The following is a 22306-nucleotide window of genomic DNA, read 5'->3' as shown; positions in this document are numbered from 1 at the left end:
AGCTGGGATTACAGGCATGTGCCACCATGCCCAGCTAATTTTTGTATTTTTAGTAAAGATGGGGTTTCACTGTGTTGGCCAGGCTGGTCTTGATCTCTTGACCTCGTGATCTGCCCACCTTGGCCTCCCAAAGTGCTGGGATTCCAGGCATGAGCCACCGCGCCTGGCCAAGTATTGGCTTTCATATCCTAAAATATTTTTTTCCTTTTGATGAACCCCAGCTGATAAAAACGGACTCCATGGGCTGGGCACAGTGGTTCACACCTGTAATCCCAGCACTTTGGAAGGCCAAGGCAGGAGGAGGATCACTTGAGACCAGGACTTTGAGACTAGCCTGGGCAACATAGTGAGACCTCTGTCTCTACAAAAAAAATTTAAGAATTAGCCAGGCATGGTGTACCTGCCTGTGGTCCCAGCTGCTTGGGAGGCTGAGGAAGGATCACTTGAGCCCGGGGGGTCAAGGCTATAGTGAGCCATGATCATACCACTGCACTCTAGCCTGGGCAGCAGAGCTAGACCTTATTAAAAAAAAAAAAAAGAAAGGAGTGGTGGGGGCATATGACTAGAAGGCAGGTTAACACTGTCTTGTAGAATCTTGCCTGAGAAGTTTCTTTGTAAATCACTCTCCCCATGCTTTGTGCTGATGCCAGCGTGGGTCCCCTGTGGAAGACATTGTTCTTTGCTTCTTTCCACTGGATTATCTTTTTCCTTTTTTTTTTTTTTTTTAACTTTACGTTGATGATCTGGTGCCAAACTGGGACTACAGCGATGTAGGAGCCTCTTTTCTGACCTGAAGAATGACTCGGTCCATAAATGTTGAGCCACCTGGGAAAGGGAGGCAGAGAAGAGATTCCTGTCATTGGTTCTTGTTGCCAAGGACTTTATGACCTGATTGCAATCATGACACGTGCTGACATGATATCACATAGGGCAGAAAAAGATATGCGTTACCAGCAAAGAAGCCCAGGTTAAAGGCTTTGAATGTTTAGGGAAAGGGGAGGCCTCCACCAGCTGGAAGGCTCATGAAGGATGAGGCCTTGGGAAGATAGGCAGAAACCAGACATGCAGAAATGGGCAAGGACAGCACAGGCCGTGACAGCAGTTGTGCACCCACGTACAAAGTTCAAGGTGTTCACAGGAAACATTGGATAATCTAGTAGTACTACTGGACTGAGTTAGGGTTTGTGGGGTGGGGGGTATGTGGAAGACCCTTGTTTGATGTAGCTTTGGTCTAGCATTCAAGGGAAATAAGTTTTCTTTCTGATTCTCATTGCTTTAATGTGGAAGAAGGGGGTGGAGAACCCTCACGCATCCCTCCCGGTGAAGGGAAAGGGCCAGCAGATGTTTCCTTAGAGAAGCCAAGCTAGAGCTCCTTCCTAGGCCCAGGGCAGTCCAGTCCTGCATGGGTGTGAGTTTGCCTTAGGACTGGCCATGGCCCGGGAAGAGGAGCACTGCATTTGTTGCTTCTTTCTTGGTGGCTCCCTGACTCCATTCAATTACAAAGTGGCTCTTACACTGTTAAAGCTTGAGTGTGTCTCTGGGCTACAATTTCTAGCCACAGACCTTCATTTGCTGTGCCTCAAACATGACCTTGAGGCCACATCCCATTATATATACAGCCCACAACAACGTTAACCGGTCTTCTATCTGGTAAGGCAAGCACAGTGCAAACTCCATGCCTTTCTGCTGGGATCTCTCTCTGTATTGCCTCCTTAGCAAGAATTTCCCTGGCAATCCAAGATGTAAGAGAAGCCAATGATGGGCTCACTTCGAACTGTGTTATATTATTTAGGGGGAAAAAAAAATAAAATGAAATAAAAACTAGATTACAGTGCCTGGAGAGGATCACAGTGTAAAAGTGACAGGTCAGGCTGTGTTTGTCTTTGCTGCTTATGTGCAGCCAGTGGGAAAAACAAGGGCAGCTACAACTACAGCATCTGAGGCTTAAAGAGGTGACATATTGTGCATTTCTAAAGGAATTTTTGTGTTACAGAGAAGCTTTATATCTCTCTCTGACACATTAGACAGGTGTGGTGTAAGGCACAAAGGAAGACGGTCCCTAGGTGACTGCAGGATTGTTTTAGGAAAATAATAATTTAAGTTAACTTTATTGAAAGTCATTTTTGTAGCATCAGGTTTACTGAATCAAGCACCTCTCTCTCTCTCTCTCTCTCTCTCTCTCTGTGTGTGTGTGTGTGTGTGTGTGTGTGTGTAGATCATGGCTGCAGCAGGACTATGCTGTGTAGCTTGGAGAAGCACTTTCAGTTACATCAGTGATGGTGCTGCTTATCTTCTGGCCCTTAGGAAATGCTGCATCTTAGTAACATGATTAAAATCCAGGGCTGTGGAATCTGTAAGCTCACCCCTTTGGAGGGCAGGGCTGTAGAAATACACATAGGGGCCAGTGCAGTGGCTCATGCCTATAATTTTAGCACTTTAGGAGGCCAAAGTGGGCGGATTGCTTGAGCTTAGGAGTTCGAGACCAGCCTGGGCAACATATTGAAATCCTGTCTCTACAAAAAAATACAAAAGCTGGTCTGGTGTGGTGGAGCAAGCCTGTAGTCCCATGAGCTACCACAGTCCCATGCTACTTGGGGAGCTAAGGCAGGAGGATCGCTTGAACCTGAGAGGTTGAGGCTGCAGTGAGCTGAGATCATGCCACTACACTCCAGCCTGGGTGATAAAGTGAGACCCTGTCTCAAAAAAATAATAAAAGAAGGAAATATAGGTAGGGCTTAGGATGTCATGTCAGGGCCACTGACAAGACTGTCTTCAGAACCTAGTTGATATCAACCATGCATATACAATCCCAAACAGCCAAAAAGATCTTCCAGAATTGTTTGGAATGGCATACTTCTTTAAATGGGTAAGTATAGTTTAATTCTGGAAACATTTAGAATTGAACATAGAAAATGTTAATAGAATTAAAACCATAGTGTTAATGTTTTTGATTTAAAGGATTTATGTATATCTGATAGTTCAAGTAATTAAAAAAAATAATTTGGCCTAGATAACAGATCAGCCTGTATTTCCAAATTAAAATGTACAATGAATTAGCTGATTTAGGCATTTGATTTGGGGGAAGGTTGAAATTGTACTAGTTTTATAAGCAATATTTTAGTGCATTTAAGAGAATTTATTAGGTTTCTTAATTTAAAGCAGGTAGTTCTAATATTTAAAAGAAATAATTACTATTCATGGCTTGAAACATAGATGAAAGAAAGAACATGGGTTTTTGAAAAGTGAGCTTGCTCATCTGAAAAGCAAGGACATGAGAGTTAAGACGAGCTTTTAATGAAATAATGACTGCAGCGTAATGCCCAGACCACAGTACTCAGTAAGGACCTGTTGAAGTCATAATTTTTAGAAGTCACTGAACAACAGGATACATTCTGAGAAATACATCAACAGGTGATTTTAGTCATTGTTAGAAAATCATCAAGTGTGCTTACGTAAACCTAGATGGAATAGCCAACTACACACCTAGGCTGCAAACCTGTGTGGTGTTACTGTACTGAATACTGTAGGCCATTGTAACACAATGGTAAGTATTTGAGTATCTAAACATAGAAAAGATACAGTAAAAACATGCCATTATAATTTTATGGGACCACCATCATGTATGCAGCTCATTGTTGACCAAAATGTCATTATGTGGTACATGATTGTACTTCAGTCAAAGTATGAGTTGACACTGTTTAACTTTAAGGGGTGCCATTTGTATAGGCTGTGGTACAGAGTCAAATAGGGCTGTCTTGGATATTGATTTTATTCTTTCAACCCCAAGTGCTGCAAGAAATTGAAAATTAGTTCTATAGGTTTTGTGTCACACCCGTCAAGCTATTCTGTCTGTTTTCCCAGAAAATAAGCAAGTTTGAGGGTAGGCGACATTTTTGTCATCTGGACAAGGTTCAGACGAAATTGTATGTAATACAGAGCCCTGGATCTATTTCACCTTGGCCACTCAAATAGCCCTGAACAGGATGCACAGTGAGGCCCCAGGCTAGAGGATGCTTGGCTTGTCTGCAGACATTGTCATTTAGCTCTGGCTTCTGGTAATTAGGTACTCCTAGCTGGGCTCTGCTGTCAGCAAGCCTTCGAGACAGATTGCAAAATCTGTACAACCATCTGAGAGATGGAGAAGTAGATGCGATGACACTACAGGGGATATTGGTAGTTCTCAAAAGTTTGAAAGAGAATGCTTGGAAAAGCAGTCCTCAAAACTGAATTTAGAGGTCCTTTTCCTGTGGTAAAAGGGTTCAGTCACAGAAGCAGGATCTGAGAAGATCTTGCAGGCAGGCATGATAGACTGAATCTAAGGGGATGAAATGGAGTAGAAAAAATGTAATGTAACAGGACCTCTGTTTTGAGGTCCGCAAATCTCAGCTATGCATTAAAAAGACTGGAAACGGGTAGGGACTATCCAAAGAGGAACCCATATGAAAAAGACCTAGAAGTTTAAGTTGGCATATATTGATAATTTATTGTGCTCCTTAAAAATTTAATGCAGTGTTTGGCTGCATTAACAGAGGTAGAGTATTTAGGATGAGAGAGGTAATAAACTCACTCTGATGCTGTAGCAGGAGCACTGCCACACTTCTGGACAAGGAGCTTTGAAAGGAAAACAGACAAAGGATGGTCACAAGATGGTGTGTGGGAGTGTTCCAAAGCTTGTCAGATAACAAAGGAACACAGAAGGTTTAGCTTGTGTACAACTCCAGGAGGACCTGAGAGCTGCCGGTAATATCTGAAAGGCAGTTATATAAATAAAGGACTGGACTTCTTGTTAAGAGGAACAGGAAGGATCTGGGATGAAAGTTAAAGCAGACCCCCCAAAGAAGGGTCTTCTTATTCGTAAATATGTTCTAAGATAGAATGGGCTACTTCCTCAATTTTAGAAGTGCTGACTTAGGCTTATGAGGACTTTAGACTTTCAGGAATGGGAATGGATGACCCAGGGATACTTTCTAGCCCCAAGATTTCATGATTCCTTTGCCTTACAGTGATGACCGTGTCCTGCACAGTCCCAATACTGGCAGGTGGTGGACAGAGCCATGACTATAGGACATTCTAGGCAGTGATGAGAGAGTCTTTGGAATTCTCAGACAAGATTTCCCTAAGGACATTTTGATGTTGGTCTTCAGTGTTTCCAGTTCTTTAGTCTGCTAAGGAAGATCTAGGGGATATGGTCACTTCCTTTCAGCAGAGGCTGTGTTATTTCCTTATTCATTCTTTTCTCTGTGCCCAGCAGTGTGCTAGGTGCTAGGGGTACTTTGAGGAAGAAGACAGAGTTCTTCCCCTCTTCAAGTATGCAGTATACCTGGGAAGAAGTGAGGCAGCAAACACAAATTTTACAGCTAACTATAAAGTTATAAATACTGTTACAGTTTGGGTACATCCTAGGAAGGAGAAGTGCAGTCCGTGCCACCATGGGGGTGTAGAGCAAGACAACCAAACCTAGTTGGGCAATTAGAAAAGACTTCCCCAAGGGAGTGACATCCAAGTGAGGCCTTGAAGGAGAAGTAGCATTTAGCACAATTGTCTCGGGCTGGTAAAGCACATGAGTGAATGCCGCAGCAGTGGGCTTCAGACTTGTTCATGACCAAAGGAATTTTTCACAAGGATGGAGCTGAGCTGATACAAAACCAGCCAACAGTAGTGCTATGAAATGGTGGTTTTCCATTTACTGTATGGAATGTCTAGAAATAATTTCAGTTCCTGGTATTTAGAGCAAGTTGAAGTCGTAAATAGGACCTGCTCAGAAGAACCCATGTTTTGTATGTGTGATTTTTATTTCACATGGTATCTTAGTGATACATTTCTCTGCTTAGCTTCTGGGGATGTTTTTTCCTATTATATTACGGTTTTCTGAAGTCAGGTTATCTAAGACTTCTCAGTTTCCTGGTGGGATACGGATAAAAGGTTTTTGTTTATACTTTTGGGCATCGTTCTTTCCCCAGAAGGTTATATAACTTGGAGAAGATTGAGTCATTTTTTTCACTGACTACCTTTAGGGGATGTCTGCTTTCGTACTGTTAGCTTTTTGTCATTGCAGGGCTTCCATGGCCACAGCAGCTCATTCATTCTCTTGTGACTGTGATTCTAGCTGGAGTTAACTATGAGTAGAAACTTGAATGAGAAGGAAAATGAATATGAACGTGAATATGAAAAATCAAAGACTAGAAGAGAAGTGGGTTTATTCCCAGACTAATCCTTGTTTGTATTTGTTGCTTATATGAGTGAGCCACCACCCATTTCAGTATCAGCATACAAACAGATAAAAAGGCACATCTTTAAAAGATATATTTTGGCTGGGTGTGGTGGCTCACGCCTATAATCCCAGCACTTAAGGAGGCTGAGGTGGGCAGATCACCTGAGGCCGGGGGTTCGAGACCAGCCTGACCAACATGGAGAAAAACCCCGTCTCTACTAAAAATACAGAATTAGCCAGGCACGGGATTACATGCCTGTAATCCCAGCTACTCGGGAGGCTGAGGCAGGAGAATCACTTGAACCTGGGAGGCGGAGGTTGCCGTGAGCCAAGATCGTGCCATTGCACTCCATCCTGGGTGATAAGAGTGAAGCTCCGTCTTAAAAGAAAAAAAAAAAAAAAAAGATAAATTTATATTCTCAGATGCTGGTCTAAGTTTAAATTTAAATGCCTTTCATCTTAATTTTTCCTGGTAAACATTTTTGCAGACAATTGTGCTGTTTTATTTTTCTAGCATTAGTAAACACATGGTTGTAATTTTAAAATTCTTGATTCTGAATTCTGTTTCTTGCTTTCAGGGGCTTTGTTGGTTTGGCTTTTTGGTAACCCACCTCATGGTAAATTCTTCTATCTTTCAGGTAGGAATGAATTGATAGCCAGATACATCAAACTCAGGACAGGCAAGACGAGGACCAGAAAACAGGTAAAATAACCCACCTGGAAATTGTGCATGTCAGCGAATGGCCCACAAAGGCATTTTGGCTGCAGTGGCTGGCTATGCTTTGGCTCCTAGGAGCCCCCAATTTGAGTTCCCTGTAAGGACGTCAGTGTTGGAGGTATTTTAAATTGGCTCAGTTTTCACTGTTCATCATTTCAGTGACCCTTTATTATGTGGTCTTACAAGTTCCTTTTATACTCACGTGGAAAAGTGTCACTGCTAAGGACGGTGTATGAACTGCTCCTGTGCAGTATTTCAAAGCTAACATTTCTTTCCCAAAATGTGTGCCTGCGAACATTGCAAAAACTGCAGGTGCAAATGCACTTGCAGGTCATGAAATTTTGAGATTTTGTGCATTGTAAAATCCTGGAACGATTATATATTAGTCATAATTTCAATGAAAAAGTAACACCAGCAGCCTTGAGTACTGGCCTTAATGTAATGCTAAATGATGTGAGTCCAGGGAACTGTTGCTTTTTAAGCGATGGCTTTTTGTCAGTAGCTGCTGTGACTGAAATGAAGTTACAACTTCAATACCTCTGTGCAGAGCAGTATCAGGAATTCTCTGCCCTTTGTCAGAGTTCTGTCTTCCCTCGTTCTTTCAGATGTAAAACAGCCCAAATCTCTGACATGAGCTAGTTTAGAATTGGAACGGATGAGAAATTAGTGTTTAAAACCAAAAAAAGAAAGGAGGGGGAAAAACCCCAAAAACCTCATGGGTGAGTTGTTAACAGAAAATAATTATTTTTTAATGTTGATTTATGCTGAATGATACGGCATGAACCTTAAAAACTGTAATCAGACCAAAAAGCTAGCTAAACTGTGGTCTCATTAAGATTGAGCAGCAGATTTCAGTTCTCTTCCCAGTGAGGAATTGTTTTCGTGAGTGTTTATAACGGGGAGAGGCTCTTCCCCAGGAATGCTACTTGTGCCACAGCCTGGGAGCCTGGCTGCTGAGTCAGCACAAAGAGAAGTGGCCTCCTGCCAGTGCACAGAGGCAGCGCATTGTCTGTTTGGGGGATGCTAGTGGCCCTCATCAAGTCTGAGAATCACAGAAGAACAAAATTCGGGTGAAAACAAGTAACAGCAGGAGCCAGATGGAGGGGTGAAGAGGATGGGGGAGTTTCTGCTTCTCTGTACTTAAAAAAAGAAAAGTACCAAAGCAAATTGGAAAAAAGAAAAATTGAATGATTGAAGCTCAAAGACAAAGTTAAAAATAAAAGGACCGTTTATTATAAATCCTATTTTAGAGCCGCTGGAGAGTTGGAAATGGGGTAATCACCACGAAGTCTGAGTCGCTGAACTTTTAAATGGAAGATTCTAAATTTCAGAAACCAGTGGATCTAATCACCTATATACTGACAGTGCGGGACCTGGGCTGTCTGCTGGTCTGTGAGCTCTGGTCATTTGCCGGGTGACCCTTCACTGAGGGACTCTTCTAAATTTAACCAAGTCCCACTGAAAGAGATGCAAATTTCAGTGGAATCATTGTGTTTCAGAAGCTGGGCTTGGCTACATTTCCACGCCCTGGCGTCCTGGGGATGTTTTTAGGCAGCAGTTGGTGATACCTCTCCAATGTGAATTTGTTGTTCAGCAAATCCATGTGGTTTTCAACCCAGATTTTTAACAGGATGGCTGGCTGGCTGTATTCACACATTTCGTTTTGTAATAATATGCAAATCCACTTGGCGCCCAGTCAATACCCAAAAGAGTTGAAGGATTAAAGATATTTATAAGGGCAAAAAAAAAAAAAAAAAAGCAGCTCTGCTAACTGGGTCTTTCCATTTCTCTTTGAGATCTAATTTACATGTCAGTATTATTTTAACATTTGCTACAGAATCCAGAGCTCTTAATGAGATCAGAATACAACTGACAGCTTCAGCTTTTTGATTCTGCAGAATGTGCTAATTTATGGATAGTCTCTTCTAAATTGAGAAAAAGGGATTTTCCCTCCTGATACTGAGAAACTATAAATATTTTCATTTACCTTTACCCCCACCTTTTTAATTTTAGAATGAAAACAGCCCCTCTCATCCCTCCCAAAATTAGTTTTTCCCAGTGCCCATGATTTCTCTCGGGTGGGAAAACTAAGATGAGTCTTAATTTTCATCCTGAATCAAGTCACTGCAGTGATGACCCAGTATGAAAAGCTTAGAGCAGCGCTGGGGGCTTGTGTCTGGCTGGGACTGTGTACTCCTAACTGCAGAGCTTTGTTGAGATGCAAATAACCACCCCCCCAACCCCACCCCAAAACCCTCCCAAAGAGTAGCGATTTTATATTTGATTTCCTTTTTTTGTTTTGTTTTGTTTTGTTTTGTTTCCCCTCATAAACCCGAACAATGTAGGTGTCTAGTCATATACAGGTCTTAGCAAGAAAGAAAGTTCGAGAAATTCAAGCCGCCATTAAGGTACGTCTGGCTTGCCCACTTGTAGGGGGCTTTTCATCTCCATGGTTACAGGCTTTTCCTTTGTTTTCCTCCCTTCCCCTACCCTGCAGGTGTCTAGTCACATTCAGGTTCTTGCCAGAAGGAAATCTCGTGATTTTCATTCCAAGCTAAAGGTATGCGCTTTTCTGCTTTTTGGCTTGTGGTTGCTATGCATCTCACTTCCTGTTTTCCATGGTGACTGGTGAATGCCTGGTGCTGGGATTCTCGTAACCTAGTTTCCTTGCATGTGAGAGCTGTTTACATTTCTTTGTGTTTAATCTCTCTGTTTCTGTACTAGCCTCACATTAAACTCAGTGTGTGCGAGCGCGTGCGTGTGTTTGCGTGTGTGTGTGTGTTCCTAATAACAATGCAAATGCAGCAGAGAGCTCTTCTTGATAACTTTTCAGCACAGAAACGTGATTTTTTTTTTTTTTTTTTTAACCTTCAGATGTCCACCAAGCAGCCCTGGGCTAGAAAAACTTAAAAAAAGAAAAGTCCAGAGATGCAAAATTGAGTAGAAATTCTTTAGAATCATTTCCAAAGTGGTCATGAAATTAATTACCTTTTAAAAAAATTTAGAGATTATTTTAACTCATGCTTTTGATATATTTTTAAGAAGACTTATAAAAAATACGTCTTTTTCGTGCATGTCTCTTCCTGCAGAGTATTTTCAGCAAGATTTTTTCCACATTGCTTACTACTGTTTTTTAAGTGAATGGCGCTCTTATTAAAAGAGAAATCTGAAGAGTGGCCTTTAAAAAAAAGATAGATCTTGGAGATGGAAAAGCTCTTGATCAAACCCATTTGCAGTTTCATTTGTACTTGAGTTTACTTACTTTTTTTTTTTACTTGTACCTCATTTTTCAGTCTCAAAATATATTTTATAGGAAAAATGGGGGCATTGATAATTTTTTATATACAGCTTCTTACTTTTTCCCTTTATAAAATTTACAATAAAACATACCTGACTTTTATTTTTCTATAGTGCCCTATTTTAGAAATGCAAAGGGATTATAGTTTGCAAGGAAGAGCCTTCGTTTATAATAAAAATTGATTTTGGCCCATATTGATAACTTTCCCATGTGCCTTTTTTGGTTTTGTTCTGATATTTTTCTATACAGTAATTAAATTTGTGGTTTTGTTCTGAACTAAAAAACAGTACAGTTTCACACTTGAGTGGTGAACACTGCGACTCTTCCCAAAGTCCTTCTACTTTTTTTTATGCAAACAAGGCTGGCTGTGGAACAGGACAAGTGATTAGGAAGGAGTATTTGGTGTGCCCTCTGCAGTGGGCAGCATGCTGGCTCGCTCGCACGTGTGGCTGATGGTGGCTGGCTTTTAGCTGCACTGGCTGAGCAGTTGGAAGACTAAGATAACTTTATAGATCCTGCTTTTTAACCAAAGGTGCAATACTCTCTATATGGATGTAACTACCCCAGTTTTTGCTCAAGTTCTGACTCTGTTTCTAGTTTCTCTGAGCTAATGAATTAATGATGTACAAAGAAGTTTACAGATAACAATGTTATTTCCATCTGTGATGATATGAATTGCTGTATTTCTGCACCGTCTATGTGGTTCCTGTGGACTTACCAGGCACACAGCCCTAGACTGAAAGCCCTGTAGGTGATGAATAAAGCTCTTCTGTTCAGAAGGGATTCCCATGGGATATAGGAAGCAGTCTTTTTCTCACTTGGTGAATTTTAGAGTTTTCTTCCATAGAAACAATTTTTCTGTTGCTTTATACATGTACATATGTAAAAATACACAGCTGTATTGATGTTTGTTTCTAAAAAAAATTAACAATAATAAAAAAGAAACATTCCCTTGACTTTCAGCCCTGGGCCACTCTCTTTTGGGGCAGGCACAAGGAAGAGACAGAAACAGAAACAGTAGGATAGCAACTGGCTCAGCATTTAATCTCCAAGAACCACCTCCGTCTTCTTGTAGTTTCTTCCCTTCTTTCCTACCATATTGTTCTTGGAAAAATGGAGTCCTTTGTTTTTCCATCTGCTAACACCAACTGAGTGTTCCAGGCATGGTGCTCACTGTGATGGGCAGTTAACAGCCAATCTCTCCTATTCAGGGAGCTGGCCATGTAAATAGGAATGTAAACTAGAGGAGCACTTTGGGTAAGTGTTAGCAGGAACAGCCGAAATGAAATGTGGGGTGCAGGGATGAGCTTCCTGGAGAGTGTATTGTTACTTTTGGGAATTGAAACAGGAAAGACAGCCTAATACGTGCTCCCTCATTTAAGCTCACTACAGTATTCTGTTTTTGGGGCATGATACTGAGGAAATGGGGGCTGAGAGAGTATAATTGACTAGTCACAAAGCCTTCCTAGTAAGTGGTGAAGCCAGGATTTGAACTCAGATCTTTTTACACCCTAAACGAATTGTTCTTTTAGATAAAATTTTATCTAGTGGCGGTGGGCAAATGTTTTCAAGCAGAGGGCTTTACGCCAGCACACTGTACCTAACCCTGTCATCCCTCACAGTCTTTGGTGCTGGGCATTCAGCCTTTGCTACCAGCCCTTCACTTGGCATCCACATTTTAACTTTGAGCCCTTGGTCAAAATATGGACTTAATTTGGGTTGGTGCTGTGAGGGTCATCAGTAACTGGGGGGATGATATGGTCCTGGAGACAGAACTGCTTGTCACTACTCTGAGGGCATTAGGACAGTCGCAGAGAGTGAGGCTGGCTGTCACCTGCTTGCAGGAGTTGGTGCTGCTTTCACTCCCTCCATGAACTTCACTCCCTCCATGAACATTTTATCTCAAAGACCATATACTTAACCTTCCTAACCAGCCATTACCAGGATATGGGCTCAACTCTGTTGGTGTCCCAGCTCCATCCATACCCCCTTGTTCAGCTCTGGAGTCTAATAGCACATTTGTGAGGAGGCAGGGACAAGCATCTTTACCAAGGTCATCATGGGGTCAGGCTGATAGCCATGGTCTTTTTGGCCTCCCATGCTAGCTAATGAGATAAACTCGCTACAGAAAATTGAGGTCATCCCAAAAGACAACAAGGATAGCTTCTGGGTGGGTGGGGAGCAGGGGGGAGTGGCAGGAAGTATCCAGGCTTAAAATAGACACTGTGCTTTGCCTGGGAAGATGTAGAAAGGCCTCCTGGAGCAGGTGGCTGGTGGCCGACCATCCCAGTAACTACCCTTGCAGGCACTGCCGTAGCCAGGCTGGTCACCACTTCTCCACAAACTCAGACATGGAAGGGGTAGACAAAAGTCTATGCTCCTCATTTGAAGACCAAAGCTAGGCTTGCATTTGTCTGTCCCTCTGTGGAGTTGGAAAAGTGGCTTACCCACAATGGAAGCCACTGCCAGGTGTGTCTTCCTTGTGAACCTTGTTGCTTATAAGCTTCTCTTTACTTTCCACGGAAGGGTGTGGCAGAGTTCTTTGGGCTGGTGTTTTCTAGCCTTTTTAAAGTAGCAAAACTCATGTTTCTAATGGAAATTTTCTCTCTCAAATCCTTAGTAATGGCCTCTTGGGCTATTCCATTGAATCAGGTTTGAAAAACCACCTGTTTTAGGCAGAAGGAAAAGGAGGTGTCTACCTCCTATGCTGTCCCTTCCAGCCTTTACAGACAGCTCCTGTGTCCCATTTAAAGCCCATGTTTTTAAGTTCTATAGTTTCTAAATTCTGCCATGTTCCTCGGAAGAAAACAGACTCCAGGAGATAGTGGTCATTTTGATGTCACATTGATAGATAAGTCATCCTAGCTACAAAAGTTACTCTTCTGGAAATCTGTTAGAATAAATTCTAAAGGTCAGCTTTATGCTTCTGCTAATTGGCAGTTGTTCTCAATGTGCTGTTTGTGTACTGGATCACCCCCAAAATGTGTAGACTTAAATTTTAGTAAAGAAAAAAATTGTTCTAGTGAAAGTCTTAAGATTTCAACATAGATTTGAACTTGAAAGGCATAGGAATGATTACTGAATTCAGTCCATTGGTTTTCATTGAGAACCCAAGTGTGTTCTATAGGTCCTTTTGTAGATGTTGGGCAATAGAATTGAATCCAGAGTTTGTGTTCTTGAGGAATGCTGAAATTTTCTGTTACTTTTTCCAGTGGGTATCCACAGGTAGGGAGCTCTGCAGTAGAAATTAAACAGGATAGTGCAGAGGCTGACCAAGTGAAAAGAGTGATTCATTCTGAGAGTGAGGGAATTAAAGAAAGCTTCACGGAGAAGTGTCGTTAGAACTAAACATAGTTGAAGTCAGAGAATTTCCATAAAGTTGGGACTATCTGGGGGACGATGAAGAACATTGTGTAGTTGGGGGCATACGGTGGGAGGTAAGACTGGAGGAGCCTAAGGGAAGGGCCCTCGATCATCCCACTGAGGAGCAGGGATTCATCTGTGGGTCTCAGGGTGTACACAGGGCTCATACAAATTAACACTCTGAAAAGACCTCCCTAGCTGGGTTTTGCAGGATAGCTAATAAGAGGGAGGCCAAGCCGGAGTCAGGGAGGCTAATTCCTGGGCTGCTTTAAGAGTGGGGAAGAGAGTCGCAGGCCAGGACCAGGGGCCAACCCACACCCTCGGGGCTGCTTAGCACTCATCCTTGGCTGGCTCCCGCTTCAGTGCTCTCTGCCCGCTCTGTAGTCTTTTCTACTCATTGTATTTAAAGAATAAATTATAAGTCCTGTCCTTATGAAGTCTGAAAAGTATTGTGTGCCAGAATTTTTCAGAAAGATTTTCAATAGCAGCATTTAAAAATTAACTTATTAAAAGTTGGGTTCTCTTAAAGTAATGGTAATTAACTAGGAGTGTGCATCAAAATTAACTATGAAGTTTTTGTTGCAAAATCTTAAACTTACAAAATTTAAACAGTACAGAGAATAACATATTAAACACTCATGTTTATACTATCTGGAATTGGTCATTTTCATTATATAAGTTTTTTTTTTTTAATGAAAAATCAAGTGGCAAACGTTATTCTGTACTTTTTCCTCTACCTACCCTCCTTCTGCAACCAAAATTAATCTTTCTTTCCTACCACCCACAGTGTCTTTCCTTGCCATTTGTTTCCCTTAGAAAATCAAATGCAGTGAAAACTCTCTTCTCTTTTTGCTCCTAGATTTTTGCCCATTGTCCTTTTTTTTTTGAGACAGAATCTCACTCCATCACCTGGGCTGGGGTATAGTGGCACCATCTCGGCTCATTGCAACCTCTGCCTCCCAGATTCAAGCGATTCTCCTGCCTCAGCTTCCCAAGTAGCTGGGATTACAGGCACCTGCCATGACACCCAGCTAATTTTTGTGTTTTTAGTAGAGACAGGGTTTCACCATGCTGGCCAGGCTGGTCTCGAACTCCTGACCTCAAGTGATCTGCCTGCCTCAGCTTCCCAAAGTGCTGGGATTACAGACGTGAGCCACTGTGCCCAGCCGATTTTTGCCCAGTTGTCTACCATGAATTTGTGCAATAGCCATTGGCACCAACATGAGACTTTTCCTCTGGAATTTTTAGCAGCTTAAGTTAAGATAGACTCGGCCAACAATTTGATTACCTTGGATACAGACCATGACTGCAAAGGAGAGATACGAGGTCCAGGAAATATAGGGGATGGTTGAACTAGAAAGGGAGTAATGCGAGGAGACAGTGAACCAGGAGCAGAGAAGCTGGGAGAGTAGAGACAAGGCGCCAGTAGATTGAAGCTGAGATTCAAGAGCTTGGTAAGATGGAGAACAGGAAAAAGAAAAAAAAAAAAAAAAGGCATTTGTGGCCAGAGCATAGTAATTTTGGAAATTAAATTTATACATGCAGAGTTGTGGGGATTTTCTCTCCCCGCTCCCCTCCCCCGCCATGAGGTTGGGGCATTTTCAGAATGTCTAGGCTGGGCACGGTGGTTCACACCTGTAATCCTAGCACTTTGGGAGGCCGAGATGGGCAGATTGCCTGAGCCCAGGAGTTAGAGACCAGCCTGGGCAACACGGTGAAACCCTGTCTCTACTAAAATACAAAAAATTAGACAAGTATGGCAGTGTGCACCTGTAGTTATAGCTACTTGGCAGTGTGCACCTGAGGCAGGAGGATTGCTTGAACCTGGGAGGTGGAGGTTGCAGTGAGCCGAGATTGCACTGCTGCACTCCAGCCTGGGTGACAGAGCGAGAGACTGTCTCAAAAAAAAAAAAAAAAAAAAAGTCTAGGACAGAAGCTAGAGTACTAACTACAGGCCTAGAAGAGAGGTGAGCTTTGAAGGAGTTGTTTCTCAGTGATGGGAGTGCCATGTGTTTGCCTCCTACTCAGACAAAACCTTTTTGACCCACTGCTCTCAAGGGGGTAGGTTTTATAGATGACCCATAGCCCGTAGCTGGGCCTGAGTCTAATTCTAAAGTGTAAGATGAATCCGTGCAGTTGCAGTGTGAAAGAGGCTTCTTGGCCTGTGGAATATCCATTTAAGGACCCGAAGACGCTGAGTTAGAGGTCTCCCTTGGACCTTGTGTTGCCAACTGCAGAGACAGCAAGGTCACTGACACCAGCTTTACCTGTTGTCTTCCATCTACCCCTTTCCCTTAGTTTAGTCCCTGCTGGCATCTCCAGTGGAGTAGTGAGAAGCAGCAGCATGTCTGAGGATTAGCTCACAGCCTTAGAAATTATTCTCTACTTCGAATTGTTTCACTCACCATTAATTCATCAAAAAGTCATTAACTGTTCTTTTAAGCTCCAGGGATTTATCATCCTAGCATGTAGAAAGAATGCAGAAGCGTTCTTCATGTGTTAAGCAGTCTTTTTCCTACTCAGAGTTTCTTTGTAGAGTCCTGTGCCTGAGTCTCTTTCTCTGTATGTTCAGTTGCTCTAGGAAGTTGTTCAGACCCCGCTCAGAGTTCTTCTTTCCCCATTAGCAGCAAAAAGGCAATCCTTTCTTGCTGTTTTCAGAAGCTTGTGGCAGCCACAGCCAAGGTCTGGGAAGCACCACCACACTGTGGGCCATCTCCATCTTCCCATGAAGATGGGCCAAACCACCTCTGGTTCACTTCTTGAGTGTGTTTGGGTGAGTGTATGACTCGGGACAAAACTAAGAGGAAAGGAAGTCTTCGCCATGTCCTCCCCTCAGCAGGAATACCTCTTATGCAGTAGATGTATTCATGCCAGGCTCTGGATGTGTACTGAAGAAAAACCTGTATTTGCTGACATTGCATCATCCCAGTAGAGCAGAAAAAGACCTGAGCCCCTCTGATTATGTCCAGTCGCTGGTGACTAATTTATGAGCTGCATGTGCTCCCCCAGGGCCGTTTTCTTGTTCTCACCCTGGTGGCCTTTGTGATTTGATTTCTGAACAGGCCATTCTTTCCAATCTGCTGTTCCTTCCAATAAGCAGAGAGCTTAAAGTTCAAATTGTTGATTTAATTATTTTGAGTTCAAGAACTTCACTGGGGCATTGCTAAAGTCCACACTGCTGAATCATGTTTGTATCATCACTGATTCCATCCAGGAATGGGCCTGTCCACAGGGAAGGTAGACATGCTTCACTTCACTCTGTGGTGCCCCGTGAAGCCCCTGAGCCTCTCTGCTCCTTCAGGACTTGGCTGTTAGCAGTGCAGGAGGCAAGGAAAGCCTGAGCAACAACCTCCTTTGTCTGTGTCCGCACCAAGACACTTGGCCTTGTCACGGGATTTGGGAAATGATACAATCTTTCCTGGCATTTCCCAGTCTTCAGGGGGAGTTCTTTTGCATTTATGACATATACCCTTTCTCCTCAAAGATATTTTTATTACCTTGTTTTTAATTTAACTGAACAAAAACTAAGATTGGAGACAATTTCTCAGGCTTCAGTTAGAACCGCTTACCAACAGTGTGGTGATGGAGAAATTAACGATGGGAGCCAGAGCACTGAATATGTAGATAAAGATAATTCTGTGTGAACTGAGCCAGGTTTGGATTTTCTTTTTAAGGGCAACAGAAACAGCCTCATTCTACATTTTTATCTCTTCATAGAGAAAACCCATTGTTAATTGGCCTCCAACTTAGATAATGCCCTAGAGTGACATCAATTCGAAAGATTATCTAGTGAGGACTAGGGCTCCTGAGTTTTTCAGGTCCCGAGCAGGATCCAGCCTGGAAAGCCAGTCAGTCACCTGGGCCCTGTAGACTTCAGGCTCACCCAGGGCCAAGGCTGCAGGCACCGTGCTAAGTACTTGAAGCAGTCCTGAATGGAAGTGTTTTTATCTTCGATTTATAAATTAGGATGCAGAGGCTTAGAATAGTTAACTGACTTGCTTAGAGTCACAAGTCTGAAGTTAATCCAGGCATATCTGGTGCCAAAAGCCAAGCTCTTCGCAGGATGTCCTGCTACCTTCCCAGAGAGTACTAGTCCAGGATGAGGTTCATTTTCCTGACTTGGGATGCTTTGTGTTGTCTCCCTCCACTGAGCCCTCTTCATTGTGTCTGTATGTTTGAAGGAAACAGAAGATAAACAATGGGAGCAAGGACTCACTCTGGGACTTAACTTGAGCCTGGAGCCAGTTTGGGTTCCTCTGGCTCCTTGCTGTCACCTCCTAGAGAAAAGTGGGCTAAGGTCAGAAGGGTGCCTTCTCCCAGACACCTGGATCTGGCATGAAGCTGTCCTAAATCCCAGGCTTTCTGGGAGAGAGTCATGAGGCACACCTATGAGTTTACTCATCTATAATTCTCATCTACAATCCTTTATGATGTGAAGTCCCACATCAGAGTTAAAGGAAACGCTGTTGACAGTTATAAAATACCAAATATAGCTGAGTATATTTAAAAATGAACAATGGTAACAGCCTTGAAAATTTTTCCTTGGATGTGAATGGAGTCTTTGGCATTTGGAAATACAATAAGATGAATTAATTGCTACTTATTAGGCAGCAAGTCAGGAGAAGCGTGAATGTGCCTTCTGTCCTCTGCATTAGCTGTTACCTGACCGAAATAGCCTCCTTTTGTATTTAGTCCTGCCTTTTCTAATGCTAAGCAAATTAGAGATCATAGCTAGAAAAGAAAATAAAGTGCCCTCCATCCTTTCTCCAAAACCATAATACAGTTCTGTGATGTTTATCTGCTCAAGGGGTATGGCTAGTAATTGCAGAGGTCATGTGAATCCACATAGTACAAGATTAGAAACAGCATCTGCAAAATTACTTATTAGGAAAGTATTTTATGTTTTGTCTTTTTCTGAAAAAGTGATTTTGTAAGCAAATTGCTGTCTTTCCTCCCTTGCACTATGTTATGTTGCTGGTTAAAGCACATTTGGAGAAAAAACATTTAATAACTGTCAAGAGTTTTTGAATCCATGGTTGTTTTTTGACTTTACTATTTTTTCTAATGTAGCTGTTGGACTTCTATATGAATAAATTAGATTGGAATCCTATCTTTAAATTCTGAAATTATGGCCCATGAATAAACTGTTTGGAAGGTATTGATTATGCTGTTCATTAAAATTCCATATATGGCAGCTATCATATATTGTATATGCAAGCATGTAACCTTTTTATATTATCTTTAAAATTTGTTCATGGTAATGCCTATAGAGTATGAAATAACTGATTTTGCAGAATAATCAAAAACTGGGAAGCAGAAGGAAGAGAAGGGAACAAGACTCCTCTGATATCCAGAATGATCCATGAGATGTCCTCGAGTTTTAAGAGTACACCACTCCAGCCATGTGCATTTATGATACTGCTGCCCTCCTGTCATGTATATTACATGTAGATATTTTCCAAACATTGTGTCCATTTCAACCATAAGAAGGAGGCAGTCAGCAGAACGGAGAGCTATAGCAGCAGTAACCTTGCTCTGCTTCATGAAATATGAAAGCCTGTTTTTACTTAGGAACAATAACAATTTGTAAGGCTTCAGGCTGAGGAATTTATGCATGACACAGCCTGCTGGACCATGTAGCAGAGGCAGCACGACCATTGAGTATGGTGTGCTGGAAATTGGATAATGACAAAAGTAGGGTAGATGATGAGACAGGCATCCCGAGTCTCAGGTCAGTTGGACCATTTGTTCTTAGAACCCATCGTCTTCCCCACCAAAAGTCCATAGACCCATGGTTCCTGCTCCATGAGTGTTTTCTGCATTGCAGGTCGTGGGCTTGGATTGGGGTTCAGTTGGAAAAGGGAGATTTCCCTTTTCTTTCTCCACTCCCCAGACATTTGGCTTTTTATGGCCTCATTCTTTGTAATCTTAGGGATAGAGGGACAGAAAATCAGTAATAAGGAGTCAGTGTGAACTTGTCCAAACTTTTTTCTAGGATGCAATTTTCTTATTCTTGCTCATATGCACGTGCGTGCTCTCTCTCCACCCCCTCCCCCGCCCCATCTCTGTCTCTCAGAATATGTCCTGTAACCTAAGACTTCATAGAGCATAATTCAGCATTAACCTAACAGTTTTCCAGGATCAAACAATGTGCTCATCCTTTGTAAATATCATCTACATCTCAGAAATGTTGGTGTGGAAACATCTTAAAATTAGTGTGGTGTACAAATGTAGCATGTTTTTGAATTTACCCAGCTTCACTTGTTTGGATAGGTTAGCCTCCTCCTCTTTAGAGCAGAGATGAGTAGTGAGGATAGAGTCGAATGCTTCAAAGTCTGGGATATTAGACCAGAGTGACACAGAGGAGCAATTCGCTCGAGTATGACACTTAGAGTTATTTTTTCAAAGCTAGGCAGGTTATCTCTGGGCTGAAAATGACAATTTAGAGATCTTTCCATTGAAATCTCTTAGCTTGGTATCCTTTTGAATTCCCATTTCAGGATAAGTGGGTCTCTAGTCAGACCCCTTGGTTCTGATTTCAAGATATCCCTGGTGGTGCTTATTATTTCCAGGGTCACATTAGATTTTAAACAAAATATTTTAATCCTTTTAATTTTCAATATATATTGTAGATAAAGGGGAGATGTTATAAAAATTAAATGAGTAGTCAGAGTAGATCAACCACAAAAGGTAGGAAATCACTGGTATAGGCATTTTAGTCCATTTGCAGAAAATTGCCTATCCTCAAATAGGTAGGTCAAGTGCAGAAAGAACCTCTACTTGAGATAAAATTTCCTTTCCACACTTAGCTTTCTATTAGGACGGCAGCCAAGAGCTGCCCAAATTTTAACATCCTGCCATCTTCTCACTAGTAGTTTCCTTGACTATATGCATTAAAAAGTATTTGTTTATAATGGAATTTACCCTCATAGCTACAAGTACCTTTAAACCTGGAAGGACATTAGACAATAATGTGCAACTTTTAATTTTGTAAATAAAGAACTTAGAAGTCGTTAAATGACTGGATCCACATAATGCAGCTCATTAATGTCAGGCTGGGACAGGTTTGGAGCCAGGTCTCCGGACACCCCCGTGGGTACACCTTTTATAGTCTTGGAGCAAGTTGGTGCGATAAAAGCAATTGATTTGTTCTCCTGCTCTTGAACTCCTGTTTTCATTTAGGTACCTGGTAGAATGCTGGGTAATGAAAGAGTCAAACCTTACTTTGTTTAACAGAAGAAAAAGATCATGTTCTGAAGCTGTGTGACAAACAGCAAAGATAGGTGCTTTTCTCCTTTTCTACACTGACTGAGTTCCCTGTTTCAAAAAAGAATATCAAACTTGGATGAAGATTTCCAATGATTTTGAATTAGCCTGGCAGATGTCAAGCAGCTCAGTAAAGCGGAATGTGGAGATGCAGGGAACTCATTTCCATTTGGACCTGGACTTAGAATTCCTGAGTCGCCCCACCCAAGTGTGCACAAACAGATTCTGTATTTGGGCAAGGAGAACTGCCATTGTCTGCAGCACTTCAAACACGTGGAACTCTTCGGGTCTGTGAGAGGCTCCATGATGTTCTGGAATGGAGCCAAGCCCTCAAGTTCTTTTGTAGTTATTGGTCAGATGTGTCAGTCAGGCAGGCAAGACGTCTGTGCTGCCATTTTCCAGTCCCCCTAGCCTGGGCCCCAGAGAAGTTGTAAGGCTTATTCTGTGCTGAGGAAGGCACCTGTGGTCATACCTGTGCCATTACCTCAGTTTCAGAAATCCGCCTTGAGAGCATTTATAACCCCCTCGTTAGGGGTTGAGTGGCATGGGGGCTGGAGTCCAAAGTGACTGGTCAAAGAGAAACCAATGGATTTGTATTGATGTCAGGGTGGTGGCGATGGGGAATGGAGTAGGTGTGACTAGGGCCATGGTTTCTGTTCATGGGCTACCCTCTGAGGGAATGGACCAGCGTGGAGCAGGTGAAGCCACAGAATAGCCAACAGTAGATTGCCTGACACTGAGGTCTGCATGTGTGGGCCCAGCTTGTCAGTTTATCATAAAATCCTGTCCACTTCAAGATTTGCCCTTTTCTGGCATCCTCAGTGTCTGAAATGTTTCAAATCTTAAAAGGTGAGCTGAGGAAGCTAGCTTTAGGTTAGAACGTTTGACAGATTAGCAAATGGAGCCCCAAGTCGAAGAATGCCATTTGATGAGAAGGAGATAACATCAGCGAAAGGATCATTCTGAGTCACTCTGACCATTCTATTGAGACCCAAGAATCCTGTCAGCTTGCAGGGCCCTTGGAGTGTCACTCGGCCATGGGAGGTGTCATTACAGATGTTCATAAGACCTTGTGCATCCATGAAAAGCTGTTAATTGAGGCTTCTTAGTTTTTCAGTCACAGCCAGAGTAATACATAAGACACAAAAAATTAATGTGGCTGGGCACGGTAGCTCACGTCTGTAATCCCAGCACTTTGGGAGGCCAAGGTGGGTGGATCATCTGAGGTCGAGAGTTCAAGACCAGCCTGACCAACATGGTGAAACCCCATCTCTACTAAAAAGACAAATACAAAAATTAGCCAGGCATGGTGGCACATGCTTGTAATCCCAGCTACTCAGGAGGCTGAGACAGGAGAATCGCTTGAGCTTGGGAAGCGGAGGTTGCAGTGAATTGAGATCGTGCCACTGCACTCCAGCCCTGGCAACAAGAGTAAAACTCCATCTCAAAA

General features: G+C 42.5%; 1 protein-coding gene across 2 annotated transcripts in view; it reads left to right on the top strand.

Moving 5' to 3' along the window:
• TEAD1 (TEA domain family member 1 (SV40 transcriptional enhancer factor)) overlaps positions 1 to 22306 on the top strand; it is a 270625-nt gene that overhangs the window by 181417 nt on the left and 66902 nt on the right. The window contains exons 3-5 of one of the 2 annotated variants that reach the window (XM_011954266.1): positions 6850 to 6914; positions 9275 to 9337; positions 9427 to 9489. In XM_011954266.1, coding sequence (XP_011809656.1) covers positions 6850 to 6914; positions 9275 to 9337; positions 9427 to 9489 — 191 coding nt within the window. The remainder of the gene's footprint in view (positions 1 to 6849; positions 6915 to 9274; positions 9338 to 9426; positions 9490 to 22306) is intronic. The other variant, XM_011954267.1, reaches the window with a different exon arrangement.

Source organism: Colobus angolensis, unplaced genomic scaffold (genome assembly GCF_000951035.1).
Source record: "Colobus angolensis palliatus isolate OR3802 unplaced genomic scaffold, Cang.pa_1.0 Scaffold380, whole genome shotgun sequence".
In the NCBI taxonomy this organism is placed as follows: Eukaryota; Metazoa; Chordata; class Mammalia; order Primates; family Cercopithecidae; genus Colobus; species Colobus angolensis.
This window is presented reverse-complemented; position numbering and strand designations above follow the sequence as displayed.